General features: G+C 45.8%; 1 protein-coding gene and 1 pseudogene across 18 annotated transcripts in view; one reads left to right on the forward strand and one right to left on the reverse strand.

Moving 5' to 3' along the window:
• The window catches only part of LOC146337773 (interferon-inducible GTPase 5-like), a 42,535-nt gene that overhangs the window by 8,592 nt on the left and 9,597 nt on the right, over nt 1-24,346 (forward strand). For 9 of the 17 annotated variants that reach the window (XM_084815226.1, XM_084815225.1, XM_084815239.1 and 6 more), the window contains 5 exons: nt 1,124-7,072; nt 16,275-16,427; nt 17,499-20,020; nt 20,864-21,017; nt 22,712-22,848. In XM_084815226.1, the coding sequence (XP_084671352.1) occupies nt 1,124-2,391 (1,268 nt within the window). In that variant the 3' untranslated portion in view covers nt 2,392-7,072; nt 16,275-16,427; nt 17,499-20,020; nt 20,864-21,017; nt 22,712-22,848. The remainder of the gene's footprint in view (nt 1-1,123; nt 7,073-16,274; nt 16,428-17,498; nt 20,021-20,863; nt 21,018-22,711; nt 22,849-24,346) is intronic. The other 8 variants (XM_084815227.1, XM_084815229.1, XR_014785087.1 and 5 more) reach the window with 8 other exon arrangements.
• On the reverse strand, nt 3,982-13,529 carry LOC146337774 (interferon-inducible GTPase 5-like; annotated as a pseudogene). The gene is made up of 3 exons (XR_014785228.1): nt 10,012-13,529; nt 8,181-8,317; nt 3,982-4,123 (listed from the first exon to the last, which is right to left on the reverse strand). The product of XR_014785228.1 is annotated as an interferon-inducible GTPase 5-like (transcript).

The following is a 24,346-nucleotide window of genomic DNA, read 5'->3' on the forward strand; positions in this document are numbered from 1 at the left end:
CAGTATGCTGAGAGGATGCACAGACAGAAAAGAGATGAACAGAATGGCTTGAAGATATGAGAAAAATGCTTTATTGTGGTTAAAGTAATGGAGTGGTGTTCTCTAGTAAATAAAAATATAGGACCGGGTCTCAAAATGATTGGAGTTGTGCATCCTTGTCATGGATGATCAGCCTAGCACATTCCAGTGGAAATATTTATTTATTTATTTATTAAATTTATTAATCGCCCATCTGGCTGGTCACCCAGCCACTCTGGGTGATGTGCAACATATAATAAAACAGTTTAAAACAATAAAATTCTACAATAAGAACATTTTCTAAAATACCCTTACCCACCCCAAATGCCTGCCTGAACAACCACGTTTTTAATGCACAACGGAAGCTCATTAAAGAGGGGGCATGACGGAATTCCTTAGGGAGGGAATTCCACAGAGTGGGGGCCACCACAGAAAAGGCCCTCTCCCTCGTCCCCACCAGTCTAGCTGTCCTGGCTGATGGGACAGAGAGAAGGCCATCCGAGGCTGATCTTGTTAAGCGGCCTGTCTGGTGTTGCTGGAGGCGCTCCTTAAGATAGGCTGGGCCGGAACCATATAGGGTTTTAAAGGTCAAAACCAACACCTTGAATTTGGCCCAGAAAACAACTGATAACCAGTGCAACTCCTTCAGCACTGGAGTGATGTGATCTCGCTGGCGGCTGCCTTTAATCAGGCGAGCTGCCGCGTTCTGTACCAGCTGCAGCTTCCGAACCGTCTTCAAGGGGAACCCCACGTACAGCGCATTACAGTAGTCTAAACGAGAGGAGACCAGGGCATGTACTACCAATGGGAGCAGACGGTCGGGAAGGAAGGGGTGCAGCTGCCGTATCAGATGGAGTTGATACAGCGCTGTCTGGCTCACATCAATAATTTGATGGAGGGGCCTCCAGTGACTGACAAGTTGGCAATCTTATACAGTCAAAATTTAAAGTTAAAATCCGGTCTTCAATATTTGCACTTTTGATGGACATCAGCGTTTCAGTTCTAGTGTAAACCCCCTCTGAATTTTCCAGCTTGGTGGATTATTCTATGCCTTTGTTTTCATGCAGCCAATACAAAGTCTTATTTAATCCTTTTTCTTTTCTAGGAAAAATGACGTCCATCAAACCACTTTTAAAAGAGATGGAATGTATCATAGCCTTCAGAGACCTTTTTGAAGACTGTTCATCTCGACTGGCCCAGAAGTTATGTGAGAAATTAAGTAAGATGTTTAAAGACAGAAGCATGGATGAAATGACTTTTGAAATGAAAAAGGACCTGGAGTCCTGGGAAAACACCGAGCTTCACATTGCTATCACTGGAGATACAGGTTCTGGGAAATCGTCTTTCATCAATGCTATGCGGGGCCTAAGTGCTGAAGATGATGGTGCTGCCGCTGTAGGAGGGATAGAAACAACACAGAAGCCAACTGTTTATAAGCACCCTAAGGACCCCAATGTGATGTTTTGGGACCTGCCAGGGATAGGATCTGTAAATTGTCTACCTGAGGATTACCACAAGAAGGTGCATTTCTCCCGCTATGACTTCTTCATCATTATAGCTTCAGAACGGGTCCAATCCAACAATGTTGACCTAGCTCAGGAGATCCAAAAGATGGGAAAGAGGCTGTATTTTGTTCGCTCCAAAGTGGATGTAGACTTGGAAAACTATAAAAAGGCATATCCTAGGGACTACAATGAAGAGAAAGTCCTAAAAATGATTAGGGATGACTGCAAGGAATTCATTCAAAAGCACTTAAGGGACTCTAGTCCTGTCTTTCTGATCTCCTCTGAGAATTGTGAAAAATATGACTTCCTTGATTTGCTGAAGAAACTGGAGAAAGATCTGCCCAGGCTGAAGAAACTAAAGTTTGTGCTCAGCCTCCCCAACCTCTCTCCTGCCTTAATAGAACAGAAGAAGGCTGCCTTAAAGGAAGAGTTGTGGAAAATAGCTCTGGTGTCTGCTTCGATCAATTCTGTTCCATTTCCTGTTCCATTTCCTGCACGTTTTGATGCTGTGTTTTTACAAAAATACATGGTTCAGATGTACAAGTGGTTTGGGCTGGATGCTGACTCTCTAACTTTGCTGGCCAGGCGCATAAACATCCCTGTTAAAGACCTGGAAGCTCAGATTCAATCGTCTCCGGAAAAAAGAGACCAAACTGATGTTATTGTGAAGGAACGTATTAACTCAGTTTACATGGTTTTGCTTGGAACGGGACACTGGCTCACTATCCTGGCTCTTTTGGGAATGGCAGCATTATCTTTTATACTTACTTACAAGATGCTGTCAAAGTTCCTAAATGATGTGGCTGAAGATGCTGAAAGGATTTGTAAAAAAGCCTGGGAGGGGGGAATCTTCACGACAACAAAATGAGAAGCATATTGGAGTTTTATCTGGATTTTCATGAAATCGGCGTTGGTCTGTCAGGAACACATGAAGCAAGAAAAGCTGAGTGCACTATACCTTTACAGTCTGGTTTTCACTGGTCACACAGCACTTGAAAGGAACATAGTTCCAGGTTGGGTGTGGGGAGTAGAACTGAATATCATCAACCTGGCAGGGGCTGCTCAACCAATGAGAGAGGCTTGTTTCCCACCCCTGTACAGTCTCCCGTCTGCTGCTACATTATGATGAATGGTAACTATTTCCCAATTCTGAAGGCTCCCCACTGCTAATGCATTATTATGAATGGAGAGTAACTAATTTGAACTTCCATTCCAGCAAACTGTCACAGAGTTAGAGCTCCCCCCTTTCCATAATGTGCACACTTTTGCCTGAAGAAGCCAATGTCCCCAGTTCTCCAGTGCAGCATCTGAAGGCTCCCTATGAGAGTATCCCACCACTCCAATTTTGCCCCATTCCAGCAAACTGTCACAGAGTTATTCCAACCGCCCTTTCTCCTTCCCTGGGCACTTCTCCCTGCTCGCAATGACAGGCTTCTGTGCTCCCATGTTCCTGAGACCACGCAAGATCGCTACAGCACTTACTCGCATCAGAGAAGCGAAGTAACACGACATCAGAGAAGTGACTTTGCACAACATCAGTGACGCAACTTAACACAACATCGGAAAAGCGACCTCACACAACATCAGAGAAGTGAAGTATTGAAAGCATCAGAGAAGTGCATAATCACAGAGGCAAGTTACTCCTACTGACAAAAAGGAAGCAAAGCATGATTCAGAAATCTTGAAACACTGTTGTAGCGCTTTGATGTGTTGGAAAGGGAGGCTAATTACTCTAGTTATCTAGCTTACTGAAGGCATGGCCAAGTGAAAGACACACTCCTAGGAATGCCCGAGCATACCAAATTTAAAGCGGAGGGATGGGCACACAGCAGCTGAACCACAGGGGAGCTGAATTAAAAAAAAATATGGAGTAAAAGTACTCTGCAAAAATGGGGCTTTCCCACAGGTAAAGTCTGGGGTGGCTGCAGACTGGCCATGATATCATGTGCCGTGAAAGACCTCTAAACAGTCCTTTCCGCAGCAAATCACCCATGAAGATAGGCCCGTGGAGAACCTCTGGTCATGAGGCAGGAACGAGGCCAGTCCAAGCCATTTTGCTTCATGAGGCTGAACAGCAAATTGCACTCCCACCCACTCAAGTTAAGGTGCATAGCACCCAAAGCCAGCCAAGTTATTTTGGCACGGGAGGAGGACAATCCCACAAGCACCTCTGTGCCTGGCAAAAACATTTCAACTATAACAAATTAAATAGCGAACTACTTGCTTCCTTTTCAGGACACCCCAAATCTACCACCTCACTCTGCCTAGTGGTAGAGCCAGCCCAGGGCAGGAACTCTCTGAGGTATTCAGTGATGATCAAAGATAAATATCCTCTGCAATTAAAAAAAATAAAGAAACGCAAAGTTGTGCAAAAGTAACCACAGCATTCGAGCAAATTAAATGGATTTGCTTATACTTAAAAAAAAATCCTTCTGTAATTCATATTTTCCTCCTGATCTTGAAGAAGACAAAGGACTGTGCAGTACTCCATTTCTTGAAACTAGGAATCCTGCTCAGCTCCTTTTGGCTTCTGAGATTTCTTCAGGGATGGCTCCACACTTCCAAGCCTCTATTTACATCACAAAAGACTAGAAGCTCACCTTAAAAAGAAATAAAAACAAATTAAAGCTGAAATTGTCAGGATGCGGAATACTTCAAGGAAAAAACAACAAGAATGACATCACATTGTGCAGCCGGGAATTTATATTAAGTCAGATGATACAAATGGTGCTCCTACGTGAACATACTAAAAACAATGAATTACATCCATTTTGAATATTGCTTAGTTTTCTAAAAACAGCAAATGTGTCATTTTATTGGTAGTGAAGCATTCCGCAGCAGAGGATTGATTTCTGACATCAGAATAAATTATGCTGCAATCGAAAAAAATCCAGGAAGTAGGACTGGGCTAGTGGTAATGTACTGTTCCCATCTCCTCCTGAGGGATGGATGGAGAAAGACCTTCTGCCCCCCTTGGACTCTGATAGCTATGAACTGTTCTGAAATGTAGCATGTTATGACACTAAGGGTGCAATCCTATGCACGTTAGACAGAAAAAAGGCCTACGGCTCCCAGCATGCCCCAGCCAGCCATGCTGGTATTGGTAGGCCTTTTTTTCTGTCTAAACATGCATATGATTGCATCCTTATGCCCTGTTCAGTTGTTCAAAACTTTCAAGCATGGAGCGGAGAGGGGACACATTCTCCAGCGCCCCCCCCTCCACTCACAATCTCTGATGAGGAAGGTCTATAAGGAAATGTAACCACGTTCAAGTGAGCTTTGCACAATTGGGAACCCTGATAAAGCAGGGTTCCTTATTGCATGGAGCTCTGTAACCATGTTCAGCTGAACACCGGTACATTTCCCCATCAATGCGAGAAGGTGGAAAGGACAGGGGACAGAGCCAGAGCACATGACTCTGCTCCTCTCCATGCTGTGAACAGCTGAGAGATCGAATAGGTCCCTGGAATGATTTAGTGTTTCTATAGATGGGCTGGAGGGAGTTTAGGAAGATGCTTGATTTGTATTTAACTTTGTATTGCTGTTATATTTTTTTCATTGCTGTTTTTTTCCTGTACTGTTTCTGAATTAATCTAATTATTGATTGATTTTAGTTCCTTTGTTTTTATTTGCCTCAACATTATTTCTTTGTCTATATGCAGTCATTATACTGGGTGTTGCACTTCAGTAAAATGTTTAATTCGTTTCCGTTTCTTGCAAGTAGGCAATGATCTGGTTTGTGTGTAGCAACAGCTCATGGGCTGTTTTTCCACGACAATGGAAGGGTGAAGCAAATGGAGGAATACTGGAATTTTCATGGAATCGGCAGGGCTCCGTGAAGGAATGCACCGCACCATTATAAGTCGCTGACAGAAACATACTTCTGGGTGGGGTGAGGATGCAAAGGATTGAAGCTGGCATTAATTACTCCCGAAAAGCCTTGAACCAAACAGCAGAGACACGCAGCTTTGGAAGGAATGCTTCGCAGCCATTAGGGGACTTACTATGCCTTTCACCCAATTAATATAGGATGTGCGCTGGCTCTGCTTAGTGTTTTTGGCTTAATGGCAATCTCAGTAATTCAGGAACAAGCCTCATTGACCACAATGGGAGTTACATCTGAGTAGGCTTCCCTGATGTATGTCTGATTCCACCCATTTTTTCCCCTTTCCCTCTAAAAACCAGGCTTGAACATTAGCAGGCATCCATGAATAAATGTGCTATCGCGTGATAGAGCTATTGCGCAATAGTGCAAATGAGTGATGGTGCAATTTCGGGAACAAGCCTCATTGACCACAATGGGAGTTAGCAAGAACCCCTGAACAAATGTGCTATTGCGCAATAGTGCAAATGCGTGATAGTGTTATTTCTAGGTAGCGTTATACAGTGAAAGCGAGATACTGCCAGAGAGGGTGTGTGTATTCCTGGAGAAATGTGCAATAGTGTTATAATGAGATAGCAAGGGGGGGGGGTTAGAAGCACAGTGGAGACTTGGGCTTTTTTAGCTAACGCGTGACAGCGATGCTTTCTAAATGCACAACTGAGGATTCTGCGGTAACTACCTCTGGAACTGCGATCTGGCCGGGAACGTATAGATGTACATGGCACCCCATGGTGCTTTTAGCTGTGTAAGCCTTAGCCCCGATGGAGTAACAATTTAAATGTACAGTTCACAGTCCATAAGCAGCTGCCAATGGTGAATGTGGAGTGCTTGCTTCAGGTTCACGACGTCATGCTAAAGCGCTGTTCTGGTTTAATCCTTTACTTTAAAAAACAACAACTCTGGTCACCAGCAGGGAAATGGTGGAAAGATCAGGGAAACACAGGCGGGGAAAACATTGGGGAAACACCCCTTAACCAGGGTCACGGTGAAAGGCACACCTCTGCCCAGGACTAATATACTGAAGTAATGTGGAGGGCTGGTGTACACCACAACAGAAGCACAGACAAGCTGAATTAAGGAAAAGAATCGGACTACAAGAAGTCTCAGGAAATCCGTTTTTTTCCACGATAAGCTCCGGTGTGGCTGCTGGGTGGCCACTACATCATGTAGCCCTAACAACCCCCCCACACAGCCAGTTTGGAGTAAATTGCTTGTGGAAACAGGCCCATGGTTTAAACAATGCATGAGTGGGAGAGAACAGGCCTGCTGTCTCTTGCATGCCCACAACTTTGGCCTGCAACCTATGATTGGTCTGGACATAGGTTGTTGAGCATGATGTATGAACCTGGAGTGCTGGGTTGTTTAGGAACTAAACAACCCAGTGGTTAACTCATGATTTGTTGGTGGGTTAACCACTGCGTTGCTTAGGCCCTGAGCAACCCAATGCTCTGGGTTCACATGTCATGCTCAAGAACCTATGATTGGACTGACTAGGTTGTTGATTAAAAGTGGAAGTGGTTGGCATGCTGCACGCTATGCACTTGCTTTCTCTTGCTCATCCCTGACAGACCATGGATTGACACTGCATGCAAACTGGCCCAGTATCTCCTAAACCCTGCTGGGCAGTCCTGCTAGATGCCATAAGCCAAGAGAGGCAACTAAACAGGTAATAAACTGTATGTCTTCACGTATCTTGTCTGTGTCCTTAAGCCTCTGCAAGTAAAAGTCATCTGACAAAGACTGACTGAACTCATCTCCTGACTGTACTATAGACAAAGTGGTGCCCAAGTGTCTACGGCAGGGGTCCCCAACCTTTTTGGACTCGTGGACATATTTGGGAATTTGATAAAACTGCTCTGGGCTCCCATGGAGGATGTGGCTAGTCACATAATGGCTGCCGTGGGGATGTGACTAGTCAAAAGAAAGTACTTCACCAAAGAAACGGAGTCCAAAGAGAAGAAGGGTCATAACTCCAAAGCCAATCCACATATTTAACCCCATGTATGCCCTGGCCATGGGCTCCCAAAATTTAGAGGTGCTGAGAAAGTGATAAGTCAGATCCAGGTGTGCTTACAAGGAGATTTTATTGGGATCTTAGAGAGCACAGGCATACCCAATGGTTGGATAAGACAGCTTCTCTGAACAAAGAGCTGTATTTCAAGATGGGTTTTATATCATACATGTTATTCAGGCATAGCAGTGAGGTAGTATGACAGGTGCAACCATTAATTAGAGTTCCTCTACAACTTTCCCAGCATAGCCTAATAGTGCTTGGTAACATATTTGGCAAAAGCAAGACTACTACAATTTTATCAGCATGGACAGCTGTGGCTTAAGATAAACATGGCTTCACTTCTCAGGCACATCCTAGGCTCTGATAAGATAAAGGGTACCAGAGCTCGTTAGCATGGAATGTGCTGAGGGGGGACTATATCAGCCTTTGACTCATCTTACAAGCCGAGAGGCCCACTTACAAGGGATTGCAACTAATAATGAACCAAAGCAGAGGGCATTATGGATCTCTAAGCATCTGTAAAAGTACTGTTAGCTTGCTTACAGGCCTGGGGCCTTACACCCCACAGATGCACAACAAAACACCCAGTTAAGGCTGCAATCCTATTTATGCTTACATGGAATTCAGTGGGAATTACTTTTGAGCAGACCTACATAGGATTGCTCTGATCATCCTATGCATGCAGACACACACATTTTCTCCAGCCCCAAAGAAAAGTAAAATCCCCCAGGCCCAAAAGGAAAGGAAAGGTTTTCCTTACCTTGACCCAGGCTCTGCCACTCCATTCCCCACCTGGTGCTCCTATCTCCTTCTCTGCCATCAGAGCCACTGACAGGGATTTCTCTCTCTGACGTTCTCTCTCTCTCTCTCTCTGGATGTACAGAATGAGAAAAGTGGCTGGGAAGGGAGAGAAAAAGAGCAAGGTTAGGAGCCAGGGGGAGGAAGAAATATGACAGAAAAGGGTAAGAGGGAGAGAAGAAGCAAAGCCAGGGACTGTGAAGAAGAGGGAAACAATGAAAGAGTGAGCTGAGCCTAGGAGCAGGGAGAGACAATGAGGGAAAGACACGGGGGAGAGAAAGAGTGAGGCTTGAGCCTGGGAGTGAAGAGAGAGTGAGCGAGAGCAAGGGGGAAAAGTCTGTGTGGGTGGAAGAAGATTGGACAGGCCCAGGAAGCAATTTTTTCCTTCTCTTCCTGCCCACCAAACAGCTGATCAGTGGCAGGTTCAGGAAAAGGAAGGAGAACCTGGTGTCCCAACATGCTTCCCCTTTTAAAAAAATAAAAATAAATTTTTGAATGGGGCAGGAAGTGCAAAGCTGTTGGAGGTCCCCTGCTGCTGCACTGGGGACCCCTGCTCTATGGATACAATACCACATGTTGCCACAAGACTAGTAAGTTTTGGTACACTAGACTAAGATGGATACCTCTTGGGAAGTTGGGAGAGCCGGTGTGGTGTAGTGGCTAGAATGTTGGACTGGGAGTCGTGGGATCCGGGTTCTAGGTCATGGAAGCTCACTGGGTGGCTTTGGGCCGGTCACAAACTCTCAGCCCAACCCACCTCACAGGGTTGTTATTGTGAGGATAAAATGGAGAGGAGGAGGATTATGTATGCTGCTTTGGGTTCCTTAAGGAGGAAAAAAGGCGGGACATAAATGAATGAATAAATGAATGAATTTGGCATCAGCACATGTAACTTAACTTCGAAGTGCTTAGGAAGTAAGTCACGGTGGGTCTCTAGAATTCCCTAGCACCTCGTATCCGGCTCAGCTGATATGCTGCTGCTGCTGTCGAGGGAAGAGGCTGCCATCCATCTATTTATGTATTATATTTCTATACCTCCCAATAATCAAACATCTCTAAACTCCATTGAGAAATTATATGGACCATGACGGTCTGGCCATTTTCTTTTTAAAAAGGTACAGATGTCTCAGTGTTAGTGGGATGGACATATGAGAGAGAGAGAGAGGGTGCACGTGTCTCTGTCAGTGGTGACGTGGGATGCGACAGAAAAAGAAATGGTGGATGACTTGGCTGGCAGAGGAGGGGAGGGGAGAACAAGCGTTTGCCTTCTACAAAATAGGTTTCTGTTGGTGCATAATATGTGGGTTCAAAGGAATTGTTTAGTGTATTGGGGTTTAGACCCCACCTCTGCCCTGTACTCAGTTGTCTGGGCATGATACTTGTACTTTGTGCCCAGCCACGCCTCCCATGGCAGCCATGTTGTGATGGTATTCAGGACAGTTTCTCAAATTGCCAAATGTTCCCACAGGCCTGAAAAGGTTGCCTGTGCTTAGCTTCCATTCAGCTAAGCTTCAGTATTATGGCTGATTCTGCTGACTACGGATTAGGGTGGAACATGACTACTGCTTCTTGTTGAGCTTTCCTTCAGCCCACCTCCTGGATAAGGGGCCCTGGGCAAAGTGGTGGGCCTCATGCTCTCTCAGTTGCCCCTCCTGGGCTTCCTTGGCTGTGGTGGTAGCACTCCAAGCAATGCTGGCTGGCTGGGCCTAGATGCCATTTTAATTTTCAACAGTGCTCCAGAGTGATGCTTGGCCAGAGGCATTGTGGGAAATGAAAAGTTTTGCTAGACCTACCTGCCTAGTGCTGCTTGGAGTGCTGGGCCAGAAAAACAATCTAAGGTGGGGCAGGAGAAGCATCAGCAGTGGGTCCTGCAGCTGCCCATGGATATCAGGTGCTGCTGCCAGCCCTGTCATTGATGGGAAGATCCATCTTGATAGCTGTAACTTTCTGAAAAACAAAGTTGCTTTCACTTTCATTGGGAGTTAGTCATCGGACTGTCTGCTGTTATCAGGAAATACACAGTTCAGAGAGAGTTTTTACGAGAGAGGAGGGAAACCAATGGACCTGAATGTGCTCTGCTCAGTAGAAGAAGCCCCTTAGTGGCTGTTGTGTCAACCACTCAAGTCATCTCCATATTCGAAAGGAGATTCACTGGAGCACCAGCCACGGAGAACAGAAACTCTCCGTGGATTCTCAGGAATATATCCAAAGCACTTGGCCTCCAGGGAGCAAACAATATGAATATGCCCTTAGCCCGTACAAGGGGAAGAGGCTGCCATCGATCTAAACCTCGGTGGGGAATGGTATGACCATGACTATCTGACCATTAGCGCTACACCCCCAAAGTGAAGACACGGGAAAGTATGTATGGGTAATACTATAGGAAACATTTTTATTAATTTTCAATGTCTGATATGCAGCATTCTCATTTAGTAAAAAAAGCCAACATTTCCTATCTTAGTGTGGTATAAACATGCTACCATGGTGAGGGAGTAGAAACTGCCATTCTCCCCAGTCACCTTGCATGGATGGTATCACTCTGGCTCCAAGCACTGGATCTAGGCTGGCCAGATGAAAAAAAAAAAAGGGACATGGGTCCTGCACCTTAAATAATTGTGTAGAAGAAGGAATTTCAGCAGGTGTTGCTTGTCATGCAAACAGCTGGCAACATTTACTCTTCTAGACAACTATGAATGAAGCAGGAACCCTCTCCTTTTTTTTTTTTTTTGCACCTGCCACCCTAATTGGATCAGTGCTATAACTGTTCTTTGCTCTTCTCTGCACACCCACCTGAAAGGTGTGAAGAGGAGGTTCCGTGCGCATCACCAGCCCATGAACTGGTCAATGCTGGACATCAGTCGGTCCATCTGGGTCTGGTGAAGGATCCCTGCTCCAGGTTCCCTTGGGCTGGAAAGCCAGAAGAGGTTGTTTTGGGGAATCCCCTTCTCTACTGTGATGTCTTGGGGTGCTCATCAATGTGAGCCCTGTCTCTGCAGTCCCCAAATCTGCACTAGACCTGCCACGAGAAGGAATTAGTCTTGCTCATTATCCCTCCCACCAGCTGACAACAATGCCAAGCAGGCCCCTATGCAGTTTTTAGAGGAAATCCCACTCACCTTTCAACCTTAAGAGATCAAAACCTGGAGACCCAACATGCTCCCCTTGGAATGCTCCTGGTGGGGATGAAGCTGGAGGGCTGTCAGTGGCAGAGTGGTGGACTTAAGTCCCAGATTGTAATTTCACTGGAATAGACACATTGAATCTACGCAACTGGAGCTATCATGCAACTGAAGCTACTATTCCATGTTACCCAACTGGCAGCCAGTACCATCATCAGAGAATGATAAGAGTTGACAGGAACCTTGAAGGTCATCTACTCTGCTACTGACAGCCATCCATCTCCAATGTAATGGTGAAGCTAGAACTAGCCACAACATAGCAAAGCATACCATATGCATATTGCCTAAATAACGCATCCAAATAGCCGTAATTTCCCAGCATTTTGGAGCTTGAGTGAGCATGGAAAACCCTTAACGCTAACATGTTGTGTTAAGGGTTTTCCATGCTCACTCAAGCTCCAAAATGCTGGGAAATTAACAGAATGTTTTTGTTAACTGAATTAGGCGCCCTCCAGAGCTGTTTCTGTTGCATTCATACTTTGTGACCTATATGGTTATTAGAAGGATTGATTTCCAATGGTTGGGATCTTTGGGGGCAGGGATCACTGGGGCCTTAGACCCTCCCTAATAATGACCCCAAGTGCACACATTCAGTTATTCCCATCGGAGTGAATGTTTGTCATTCATTCCTGTAGGAAAATGTAAAGCACTGCAGTTGGGGAAACTGTTGTTCTAGTTGTGTAATTTATACAGGTTGCAGAATTGAGCTTTCTTTGGCCCAGAATTTGGATTGCTGGTTGCAGAATGTTTTGACCAGATCTATGCTATCTCTTTAGCCACTGCTGCGATGTGGTCTAGCAAACTGATTTCTTTGTTTTATTGAACTGAAACTGATTTTCTCAAAATGTTCAATTCTGTGGCCAGTAACCACATTCCGTGTTTTCAGCAATCATGAACCTGCAGATCCTTACATAAAATGGTATGTCTGAGGAGCAGTATCTGTGCAGCTCTTTGCTGCTAAATGGACTTCTTCTCTGCAGCCTCCAGAGCTTTGGTCAGAACCCTCTGGGTGTCTTTGACAACATCTGACAAGCATTTCTGCAGCATGTAGTAGGTGGAAAGAAGTGAAATTCCTCCTGACAGCAGGCAGCCACAGATGGGGAAACGCTCCCACCAGAAACATTCTGCTATCATCACTGAGGCTGCGACCAAGTCAGGCAGCCTCTGTAAAGCCACTGGTGTTATTGCCAAGGACTCCAGCACTGCTTTAAGGGCGGCCAATGGCTTCCCAGACAGGTGTGCAAGAGTTGTAGGGGATTCACCATCCAGCCCAAAATCTAGGTGGCGCCAAGAGCAGAACTTCACAGAGAGAATCATGGCAGCCAGGAAGGACAGACCTGGAACTGGGATGGCAGCAAAGAATCCAGAGCAAAGTGCTGTGAGCCTTATCTTTCACTTCATTGTGGCTTTCTTTTTTTCTAAGATGGGTAAACAGGTGGTAGGCAGGCTGAACAGAAAAACTTGCTTCTTCAGCCTCAAGAGATCGTTCTCCAGCATTTTCTGTAAAAGGGGAACATCAAAATGGAGGGTCTCCCAGTTGGATACTATGAAGACCTGTGGGTGGCTCACTCCTTCTCTGATCAGGCACTCAATGCAGTCCTCCTTGATGAGTAGGAGGATCTTCTCCTCACTGTAGTCAGATGGCCGTTGCCTCCTGGATGCCTCCAGGTCTAGATCAACTTTAGTTTGCACAAAATACAACCCCTTCCCCATTCTTTTGATTTCATGGACCAGGTCAGTGTGGGTGGACCGGAAACGCTGGGAGTCGACTATGATGAAGAAATCAAAACGATTTAAGTCAACCTGCTTAGCAGGGGTGCCTTTGTCAAAAGGTGTTGCTCCCTTTCCTGGGAGGTCCCAAAAGGTGACCTGCAGAAGCACTGGATGTGGGTAATCCTGGACCCCTAGTGTTGTGTCTGCATGCCAGTTGCAGCAGCACCGGGGACGTCCTCATGTAGGCCCAGCATGGCATTGATAAAGGAGGACTTCCCGGAGCCTGGCTCTCCTACTACGGCAATGTGGAGTGTTGGTAAAATACTGTGGTGGTTTTGCCAGTATGTTAGACACGGCATCCGACAGCTTCCTTGAGAAACAGCTGCCTCCAGTTCTTCCACAGCCAGGGATCCTGGCATCCTTCAGGGGCAGGGAAAAACCACTGTACCAAAGCCCCCCACCCCCGGTGCAAAATACTAAGTTGCTGGATGCTTCTGGATACCCATCCTGCTTCCTGTCAGAAAGGTCATTTCAGCAGAGGCCTTCAGGTTTGTGCTGACTGAAACTTTTCTGTAGAAATCCAGCCACTACAGTCCATCCCCACCCCAATTTTCCATCTCCCCACCACCACCACCATGGCAGTCAGTATTCCATGCACACAGAGTAAGCCCAATCTTCATTGGACTGCTTTGGCGGTTAGCCCGCCCCCCAATTCCCCTCCTTTTTTTTTTTTACTTCTGTAAACCTCAATATACCATTCAGTTATATGTTATCTCCTCTTATGCAGGACAGGTGCCCTTTGGGCTACATATGCAACAGCACTCAAAGAATTCAAATCACTATTAGTATTTACAAGATGGGCCCCGCAACAAAATTTGGCGTGTGTTTGTCTGGGAGCCCTCAAAGCTATCTTTTCTCAGGGTCAAAAATGTTACATGAATGACGCGTCTTAAAAAGTGAGTACGAGCCAGTCACAAAATTCCCCATCAAGGCAATGCCTCATTCACTACACTGTGCCACTTCAAATGGGGGGGGGGGGGGTGCGGCAGAGAAATGTGCAAATATTTGTATTTGTAATACAAAACACATCTGTATTTTAAATTCCTGCACTGTTGCTAGGTTTTATTGTGGTTTTATTGTTATATTGTGGTTTTAATGTTTTATATATTTTAAATTCTTTTACTGTGTGCCCTTTGGTTTTAATTTTTGTCAACCGCCCAAAGAGCTTTGGCTATTGGGCGGTATAAAAATAAGTAAGTAAGTAAGTAAATAAATAAATAAGGAGAACCACCATGGCAGAAGAAATTATCTGCAGTACAGCTTGCTCACCACTCCTGATTTTTCCTCACAACAGTGGCAAAAGAAGTACAGCACATGGGCTGCAGGAAGTCCACCAGGCCATTTCTGGTAGCCTGCCAGACACCCCTACACGGGGCCAGCCCTACCATGAGGCAGAGTGAGGCAGCTGCCTCAGGCAACAGATTTAATGGGGCAGCAATGTGTTAGCTATGCAGTTTATTATTGTTGTTTTTTTATTGCTAGAGATGAGGAAAGGCACTTGTGGGATTTTCTGCCTCATGTGCCCAAATAACGTGCCTGCTTTGCGTTCTGTGCACTTGACTTGGGTGGCCGAGGGGCACCATTTGTTGCTCCTCCTCAGGCACCGAAATGTCTTGGGCCAGCGGAATCTACAGCAGGGCACCCCCCCCAGGCCGTGCAGAGTCTGTGGACTTTCAGATGATTTTTTTTACTTTCCTGAAATTTACGCATATAAATCCGTAGGAAAATATGTAAGTTTCTGCTGAGAAACGTTGAATGGAATGGGGGACAATTCACTAAACGTTACGTATTGAGGTAAATTATGTAAATACTTATGTAAATATTTCTGTATTTTTCCACATGACAAAACAAAAAATTCACATCCGACTATGGGCGGGTAATGGAACAAATGGCGCCTGACAATCCGCAAAACACAGACGGAGCCGATTTTACACAGTCCGTACAGCCCTACCTGTCTTTGATTTCTCATCAGAGATCAGAGATAAGCAAGGGATTCCCTTGCTAGGGCTAACACTAGCAAGGGACTCCTTTCCCTTATCTCTGGTGAAAGATCAGAGAAAAGCCACTATCGCATGGGGGAAGCTAGGGCTGGGAGGAGGCTGCTGCCTTCTCCCTTCCCCAGTGACCCTGAAGGAGCCCAGAACTCAGCTTTACCACCACTAATGGCACTGGCAAAGCAGCAGCCTGGTTGGAGTGGCTGTGACAGGGAGAAGGTTGGAGCCATCCCCAGAGACTCCGAAGCAGCCTGGATTCGGCTATGTATGTGTGCATGTCTCCCCACGCTCACCCCAGAATATGTGGATGTGTGTGAGTCTCCCCCCCTACCCAGTATGTGTCGCACACTCACATGTGAGTTTGTCTGTGCAAGCGTGTGTGAATGGCAAAATTAGATTTGGCCCTTGGGGCCAAAAAAGTAGTGCACCCCTGCTTTACGGTGTGAAGCCTCCAAGGGAATGTATGAAGCATTCTATTGAGCCCTCTCAATTCATATAGGCAGGATGGAACTCAATAGGCCTGAGCACCACTCTGTGTAAACCAACTGCGTTGAAACTGACAACCCCTAGCAGACAAGTGAACGTGGGAAGGGCCTTTGAATGCAAAAAAATGGAAGCCCCCGATAACTATGAATGTCAGATCTTGGCAAAACAGAAGGAGAGGCTTTCCAAATGTATCAGATGGTTACACATGCCAGCTGCATGAATACGAGTCGTACCTAAAGCACATATGCTGTACACAGACTGAGGTCCGGTGGCCCATCATGGCTTCTCAACATGTGTACACAGAGGGAGAAACCCATGTGTATGATCGCCAAGGTTTACACTAGGCCTTTACAACTCCACTGCCCCCCCCACAAGCCAAACAGTGTCCACCAGCCCTGTAGGGCACATACCAGGGGCTCAGTAAACATCCTGTTTTTGCTTCCTGCTCAGGGCTTCCAAGGCAGGGGGATTGTCAAGCGCCTGGCACAATATACAGGTAGGGTGGGTCACAATTTGTACACATCATACGGTCTTAATATTTCTGCTGAACTGCATTTGGATTGAGTTGTTTATGCAGGACAAGTTTATTACATATCTGTCTCACCCATTTTGATTTTTCCATAGGATTTAATGGAGACCAGTGTATCCTGCTCCTATACAACAGTGTAACCACAGAATGTAACAGTCACAGAAACTTCCATCTATATATAAAGCTCTGTTGTGTGGCAAGGGGTATAATGATAAATATATGAAAGTGAAGATGCTGCTACATGCACGGTGAGTTGCAGGAATCTTTGCTAAATATTGCTTTATGTGTAATATTTTTATGTTGTTGTTCAGTTGTATCCAACTCTTCATGACCCCATGGACCATAGCACGCCAGGTCTTCCTGTCCTGCGCTCTCTCCCGGAGCGTGCTCAAGTTCATATTCATTGCATCAGTGATGCTATCTAGCCATCTCATAGATGTTTTTCTGGAATTTTTTCTGGAAAAACGTCATAGACGTTTTTCTGGAATTCTCTTGCTTTCTCCATGATCCAGCGAATGTTGGCGATTCGATCTCTAGTTCCTCTACCTCTTCGAAACCCAGCTTGTACTTCCGGTAGTTCTCGGTTTGCATACTGCTGAAGCCTAGCTTGTAGGATTTTGAGCATCACCTTGCTGGCATGTGAAATAAGTGCAATTGTACGGTAGTTTGAACACTCTTTGGCATTGCCCTTCTTTGGAACTGGAATTATTTATTTATTTATTTATTTATTATTAAATTTATTAATCTGTAAACTGTAAACTGACCTTTTCCAGTCTTGTGGCCCTTGTTGAGTGTTCCAAATTTGTTGGCATGTTGAGTGCAGCACTTTAACAGCATCATCTTTTAGGATCTTAAAATAGCTCAGCTGGAATACTGTCATCTCTGCTAGCTTTGTTGTTAGTAATGCTTCCCAAGGCCCACTTGACTTCACTCTCTAGGATGTCCGGCTCAAGTTCAGTGACTGCGCTATCATGGCTATCAGGGACATTAAGATCTTTCCTGTATAGTTCTTCTGTGTATTCTTGCCACCTCTTCTTAATCTCATCTGCTTCTGTTAGGTCCCTGCCTTCTTTGTCCTTTATCATGCCCGTCTTTGCACAAAACGTTCCCTTGAGATCTCCAATTTTCTTGAAGAGATCTCTAGTCTTTCTCATTCTATTGTTTTTTTTATGAGGTTACCCCAAAAGCTTAAAGCAGCTAACAATAATGTTAAGAGGTAGAACATACAAATAAAAGCAGCAAAATTCATGATAACAGCTAATATTACAATCATGTTTTTACTTAGTCTGATGCGAAAACCTTTTTCCCTGCCCCTGAAGGATGCCAGGATCCCTGGCTGTGGAAGAACTGGAGGCAGCTGTTTCTCAAGGAAGCTGTCGGATGCCGTGTCTAACATACTGGCAAAACCACCACAGTATTTTACCAACACTCCACATTGCCGTAGTAGGAGAGCCAGGCTCCGGGAAGTCCTCCTTTATCAATGCCATGCTGGGCCTACATGAGGACGTCCCCGGTGCTGCTGCAACTGGCATGCAGACACAACACTAGGGGTCCAGGATTACCCACATCCAGTGCTTCTGCAGGTCACCTTTTGGGACCTCCCAGGAAAGGGAGCAACACCTTTTGACAAAGGCACCCCTGCTAAGCAGGTTGACTTAAATCGTTTTGATTTCTTCATCATAGTCGACTCCCAGCGTTTCCGGTCCACCCACACTGACCTGGTCCATGAAATCAAAAGAATGGGGAAGGGGTTGTATTTTGTGCAAACTAAAGTTGATCTAGACCTGGAGGCATCCAGGAGGCAACGGCCATCTGACTACAGTGAGGAGAAGATCCTCCTACTCATCAAGGAGGACTGCATTGAGTGCCTGATCAGAGAAGGAGTGAGCCACCCACAGGTCTTCATAGTATCCAACTGGGAGACCCTCCATTTTGATGTTCCCCTTTTACAGAAAATGCTGGAGAACGATCTCTTGAGGCTGAAGAAGCAAGTTTTTCTGTTCAGCCTGCCTACCACCTGTTTACCCATCTTAGAAAAAAAGAAAGCCACAATGAAGTGAAAGATAAGGCTCACAGCACTTTGCTCTGGATTCTTTGCTGCCATCCCAGTTCCAGGTCTGTCCTTCCTGGCTGCCATGATTCTCTCTGTGAAGTTCTGCTCTTGGCGCCACCTAGATTTTGGGCTGGATGGTGAATCCCCTACAACTCTTGCACACCTGTCTGGGAAGCCATTGGCCGCCCTTAAAGCAGTGCTGGAGTCCTTGGCAATAACACCAGTGGCTTTACAGAGGCTGCCTGACTTGGTCGCAGCCTCAGTGATGATAGCAGAATGTTTCTGGTGGGAGCGTTTCCCCATCTGTGGCTGCCTGCTGTCAGGAGGAATTTCACTTCTTTCCACCTACTACATGCTGCAGAAATGCTTGTCAGATGTTGTCAAAGACACCCAGAGGGTTCTGACCAAAGCTCTGGAGGCTGCAGAGAAGAAGTCCATTTAGCAGCAAAGAGCTGCACAGATACTGCTCCTCAGACATACCATTTTATGTAAGGATCTGCAGGTTCATGATTGCTGAAAACACGGAATGTGGTTACTGGCCACAGAATTGAACATTTTGAGAAAATCAGTTTCAGTTCAATAAAACAAAGAAATCAGTTTGCTAGACCACATCGCAGCAGTGGCTAAAGAGATAGCATAGATCTGGTCAAAACATTCTGCAACCAGCAATCCAAATTCTGGGCCAAAGAAAGCTCAATTCTGCAACCTGTATAAATTACACAACTAGAACAACAGTTTCCCCAACTGCAGTGCTTTACATTTTCCTACAGGAATGAATGACAAACATTCACTCCGATGGGAATAACTGAATGTGTGCACTTGGGGTCATTATTAGGGAGGGTCTAAGGCCCCAGTGATCCCTGCCCCCAAAGATCCCAACCATTGGAAATCAATCCTTCTAATAACCATATAGGTCACAAAGTATGAATGCAACAGAAACAGCTCTGGAGGGCGCCTAATTCAGTTAACAAAAACATTCTGTTAATTTCCCAGCATTTTGGAGCTTGAGTGAGCATGGAAAACCCTTAACACAACATGTTAGCGTTAAGGGTTTTCCATGCTCACTCAAGCTCCAAAATGCTGGGAAATTACGGCTATTTGGATGCGTTATTTAGGCAATATGCATATGGTATGCTTTGCTATGTTGTGGCTAGTTCTAGCTTCACCATTACATTGGAGATGGATGGCTGTCAGTAGCAGAGTAGATGACCTTCAAGGTTCCTGTCAACTCTTATCATTCTCTGATGATGGTACTGGCTGCCAGTTGGGTAACATGGAATAGTAGCTTCAGTTGCATGATAGCTCCAGTTGCGTAGATTCAATGTGTCTATTCCAGTGAAATTACAATCTGGGACTTAAGTCCACCACTCTGCCACTGACAGCCCTCCAGCTTCATCCCCACCAGGAGCATTCCAAGGGGAGCATGTTGGGTCTCCAGGTTTTGATCTCTTAAGGTTGAAAGGTGAGTGGGATTTCCTCTAAAAACTGCATAGGGGCCTGCTTGGCATTGTTGTCAGCTGGTGGGAGGGATAATGAGCAAGACTAATTCCTTCTCGTGGCAGGTCTAGTGCAGATTTGGGGACTGCAGAGACAGGGCTCACATTGATGAGCACCCCAAGACATCACAGTAGAGAAGGGGATTCCCCAAAACAACCTCTTCTGGCTTTCCAGCCCAAGGGAACCTGGAGCAGGGATCCTTCACCAGACCCAGATGGACCGACTGATGTCCAGCATTGACCAGTTCATGGGCTGGTGATGCGCACGGAACCTCCTCTTCACACCTTTCAGGTGGGTGTGCAGAGAAGAGCAAAGAACAGTTATAGCACTGATCCAATTAGGGTGGCAGGTGCAAAAAAAAAAAAAAAGGAGAGGGTTCCTGCTTCATTCATAGTTGTCTAGAAGAGTAAATGTTGCCAGCTGTTTGCATGACAAGCAACACCTGCTGAAATTCCTTCTTCTACACAATTATTTAAGGTGCAGGACCCATGTCCCTTTTTTTTTTTTCATCTGGCCAGCCTAGATCCAGTGCTTGGAGCCAGAGTGATACCATCCATGCAAGGTGACTGGGGAGAATGGCAGTTTCTACTCCCTCACCATGGTAGCATGTTTATACCACACTAAGATAGGAAATGTTGGCTTTTTTTACTAAATGAGAATGCTGCATATCAGACATTGAAAATTAATAAAAATGTTTCCTATAGTATTACCCATACATACTTTCCCGTGTCTTCACTTTGGGGGTGTAGCGCTAATGGTCAGATAGTCATGGTCATACCATTCCCCACCGAGGTTTAGATCGATGGCAGCCTCTTCCCCTTGTACGGGCTAAGGGCATATTCATATTGTTTGCTCCCTGGAGGCCAAGTGCTTTGGATATATTCCTGAGAATCCACGGAGAGTTTCTGTTCTCCGTGGCTGGTGCTCCAGTGAATCTCCTTTCGAATATGGAGATGACTTGAGTGGTTGACACAACAGCCACTAAGGGGCTTCTTCTACTGAGCAGAGCACATTCAGGTCCATTGGTTTCCCTCCTCTCTCGTAAAAACTCTCTCTGAACTGTGTATTTCCTGATAACAGCAGACAGTCCGATGACTAACTCCCAATGAAAGTGAAAGCAACTTTGTTTTTCAGAAAGTTACAGCTATCAAGATGGATCTTCCCATCAATGACAGGGCTGGCAGCAGCACCTGATATCCATGGGCAGCTGCAGGACCCACTGCTGATGCTTCTCCTGCCCCACCTTAGATTGTTTTTCTGGCCCAGCACTCCAAGCAGCACTAGGCAGGTAGGTCTAGCAAAACTTTTCATTTCCCACAATGCCTCTGGCCAAGCATCACTCTGGAGCACTGTTGAAAATTAAAATGGCATCTAGGCCCAGCCAGCCAGCATTGCTTGGAGTGCTACCACCACAGCCAAGGAAGCCCAGGAGGGGCAACTGAGAGAGCATGAGGCCCACCACTTTGCCCAGGGCCCCTTATCCAGGAGGTGGGCTGAAGGAAAGCTCAACAAGAAGCAGTAGTCATGTTCCACCCTAATCCGTAGTCAGCAGAATCAGCCATAATACTGAAGCTTAGCTGAATGGAAGCTAAGCACAGGCAACCTTTTCAGGCCTGTGGGAACATTTGGCAATTTGAGAAACTGTCCTGAATACCATCACAACATGGCTGCCATGGGAGGCGTGGCTGGGCACAAAGTACAAGTATCATGCCCAGACAACTGAGTACAGGGCAGAGGTGGGGTCTAAACCCCAATACACTAAACAATTCCTTTGAACCCACATATTATGCACCAACAGAAACCTATTTTGTAGAAGGCAAACGCTTGTTCTCCCCTCCCCTCCTCTGCCAGCCAAGTCATCCACCATTTCTTTTTCTGTCGCATCCCACGTCACCACTGACAGAGACACGTGCACCCTCTCTCTCTCTCTCATATGTCCATCCCACTAACACTGAGACATCTGTACCTTTTTAAAAAGAAAATGGCCAGACCGTCATGGTCCATATAATTTCTCAATGGAGTTTAGAGATGTTTGATTATTGGGAGGTATAGAAATATAATACATAAATAGATGGATGGCAGCCTCTTCCCTCGACAGCAGCAGCAGCATATCAGCTGAGCCGGATACGAGGTGCTAGGGAATTCTAGAGACCCACCGTGACTTACTTCCTAAGCACTTCGAAGTTAAGTTACATGTGCTGATGCCAAATTCATTCATTTATTCATTCATTTATGTCCCGCCTTTTTTCCTCCTTAAGGAACCCAAAGCAGCATACATAATCCTCCTCCTCTCCATTTTATCCTCACAATAACAACCCTGTGAGGTGGGTTGGGCTGAGAGTTTGTGACCGGCCCAAAGCCACCCAGTGAGCTTCCATGACCTAGAACCCGGATCCCACGACTCCCAGTCCAACATTCTAGCCACTACACCACACCGGCTCTCCCAACTTCCCAAGAGGTATCCATCTTAGTCTAGTGTACCAAAACTTACTAGTCTTGTGGCAACATGTGGTATTGTATCCATAGAGCAGGGGTCCCCAGTGCAGCAGCAGGGGACCTCCAACAGCTTTGCACTTCCTGCCCCGTTCAAAAATTTATTTTTATTTTTTTTAAAGGGGAAGCATGTTGGGACACCAGGTTCTCCTTCCTTTTCCTGAACCTGCCACTGATCAGCTGTTTGGTGGGCAGGAAGAGAAGGAAAAAATTGCTTCCTGGGCCTGTCCAATCTTCTTCCACCCACACAGACTTTTCCCCCTTGCTCTCGCTCACTCTCTCTTCACTCCCAGGCTCAAGCCTCACTCTTTCTCTCCCCCGTGTCTTTCCCTCATTGTCTCTCCCTGCTCCTAGGCTCAGCTCACTCTTTCATTGTTTCCCTCTTCTTCACAGTCCCTGGCTTTGCTTCTTCTCTCCCTCTTACCCTTTTCTGTCATATTTCTTCCTCCCCCTGGCTCCTAACCTTGCTCTTTTTCTCTCCCTTCCCAGCCACTTTTCTCATTCTGTACATCCAGAGAGAGAGAGAGAGAGAACGTCAGAGAGAGAAATCCCTGTCAGTGGCTCTGATGGCAGAGAAGGAGATAGGAGCACCAGGTGGGGAATGGAGTGGCAGAGCCTGGGTCAAGGTAAGGAAAACCTTTCCTTTCCTTTTGGGCCTGGGGGATTTTACTTTTCTTTGGGGCTGGAGAAAATGTGTGTGTCTGCATGCATAGGATGATCAGAGCAATCCTATGTAGGTCTGCTCAAAAGTAATTCCCACTGAATTCCATGTAAGCATAAATAGGATTGCAGCCTTAACTGGGTGTTTTGTTGTGCATCTGTGGGGTGTAAGGCCCCAGGCCAGTAAGCAAGCTAACAGTACTTTTACAGATGCTTAGAGATCCATAATGCCCTCTGCTTTGGTTCATTATTAGTTGCAATCCCTTGTAAGTGGGCCTCTCGGCTTGTAAGATGAGTCAAAGGCTGATATAGTCCCCCCTCAGCACATTCCATGCTAACGAGCTCTGGTACCCTTTATCTTATCAGAGCCTAGGATGTGCCTGAGAAGTGAAGCCATGTTTATCTTAAGCCACAGCTGTCCATGCTGATAAAATTGTAGTAGTCTTGCTTTTGCCAAATATGTTACCAAGCACTATTAGGCTATGCTGGGAAAGTTGTAGATGAACTCTAATTAATGGTTGCACCTGTCATACTACCTCACTGCTATGCCTGAATAACATGTATGATATAAAACCCATCTTGAAATACAGCTCTTTGTTCAGAGAAGCTGTCTTATCCAACCATTGGGTATGCCTGTGCTCTCTAAGATCCCAATAAAATCTCCTTGTAAGCACACCTGGATCTGACTTATCACTTTCTCAGCACCTCTAAATTTTGGGAGCCCATGGCCAGGGCATACATGGGGTTAAATATGTGGATTGGCTTTGGAGTTATGACCCTTCTTCTCTTTGGACTCCGTTTCTTTGGTGAAGTACTTTCTTTTGACTAGTCACATCCCCACGGCAGCCATTATGTGACTAGCCACATCCTCCATGGGAGCCCAGAGCAGTTTTATCCAATTCCCAAATATGTCCACGAGTCCAAAAAGGTTGGGGACCCCTGCCGTAGACACTTGGGCACCACTTTGTCTATAGTACAGTCAGGAGATGAGTTCAGTCAGTCTTTGTCAGATGACTTTTACTTGCAGAGGCTTAAGGACACAGACAAGATACGTGAAGACATACAGTTTATTACCTGTTTAGTTGCCTCTCTTGGCTTATGGCATCTAGCAGGACTGCCCAGCAGGGTTTAGGAGATACTGGGCCAGTTTGCATGCAGTGTCAATCCATGGTCTGTCAGGGATGAGCAAGAGAAAGCAAGTGCATAGCGTGCAGCATGCCAACCACTTCCACTTTTAATCAACAACCTAGTCAGTCCAATCATAGGTTCTTGAGCATGACATGTGAACCCAGAGCATTGGGTTGCTCAGGGCCTAAAGAACCAAGTGGTTAATCCACCAACAAATCATGAGTTAACCACTGGGTTGTTTAGTTCCTAAACAACCCAGCACTCCAGGTTCATACATCATGCTCAACAACCTATGTCCAGACCAATCATAGGTTGTTGACCTGACCAATCATAGGT

Source organism: Heloderma suspectum, chromosome 10, assembly GCF_057233095.1.
Source record: "Heloderma suspectum isolate Gila_16-S chromosome 10, 16-S_ref, whole genome shotgun sequence".
Taxonomy (NCBI): Eukaryota; Metazoa; Chordata; class Lepidosauria; order Squamata; family Helodermatidae; genus Heloderma; species Heloderma suspectum.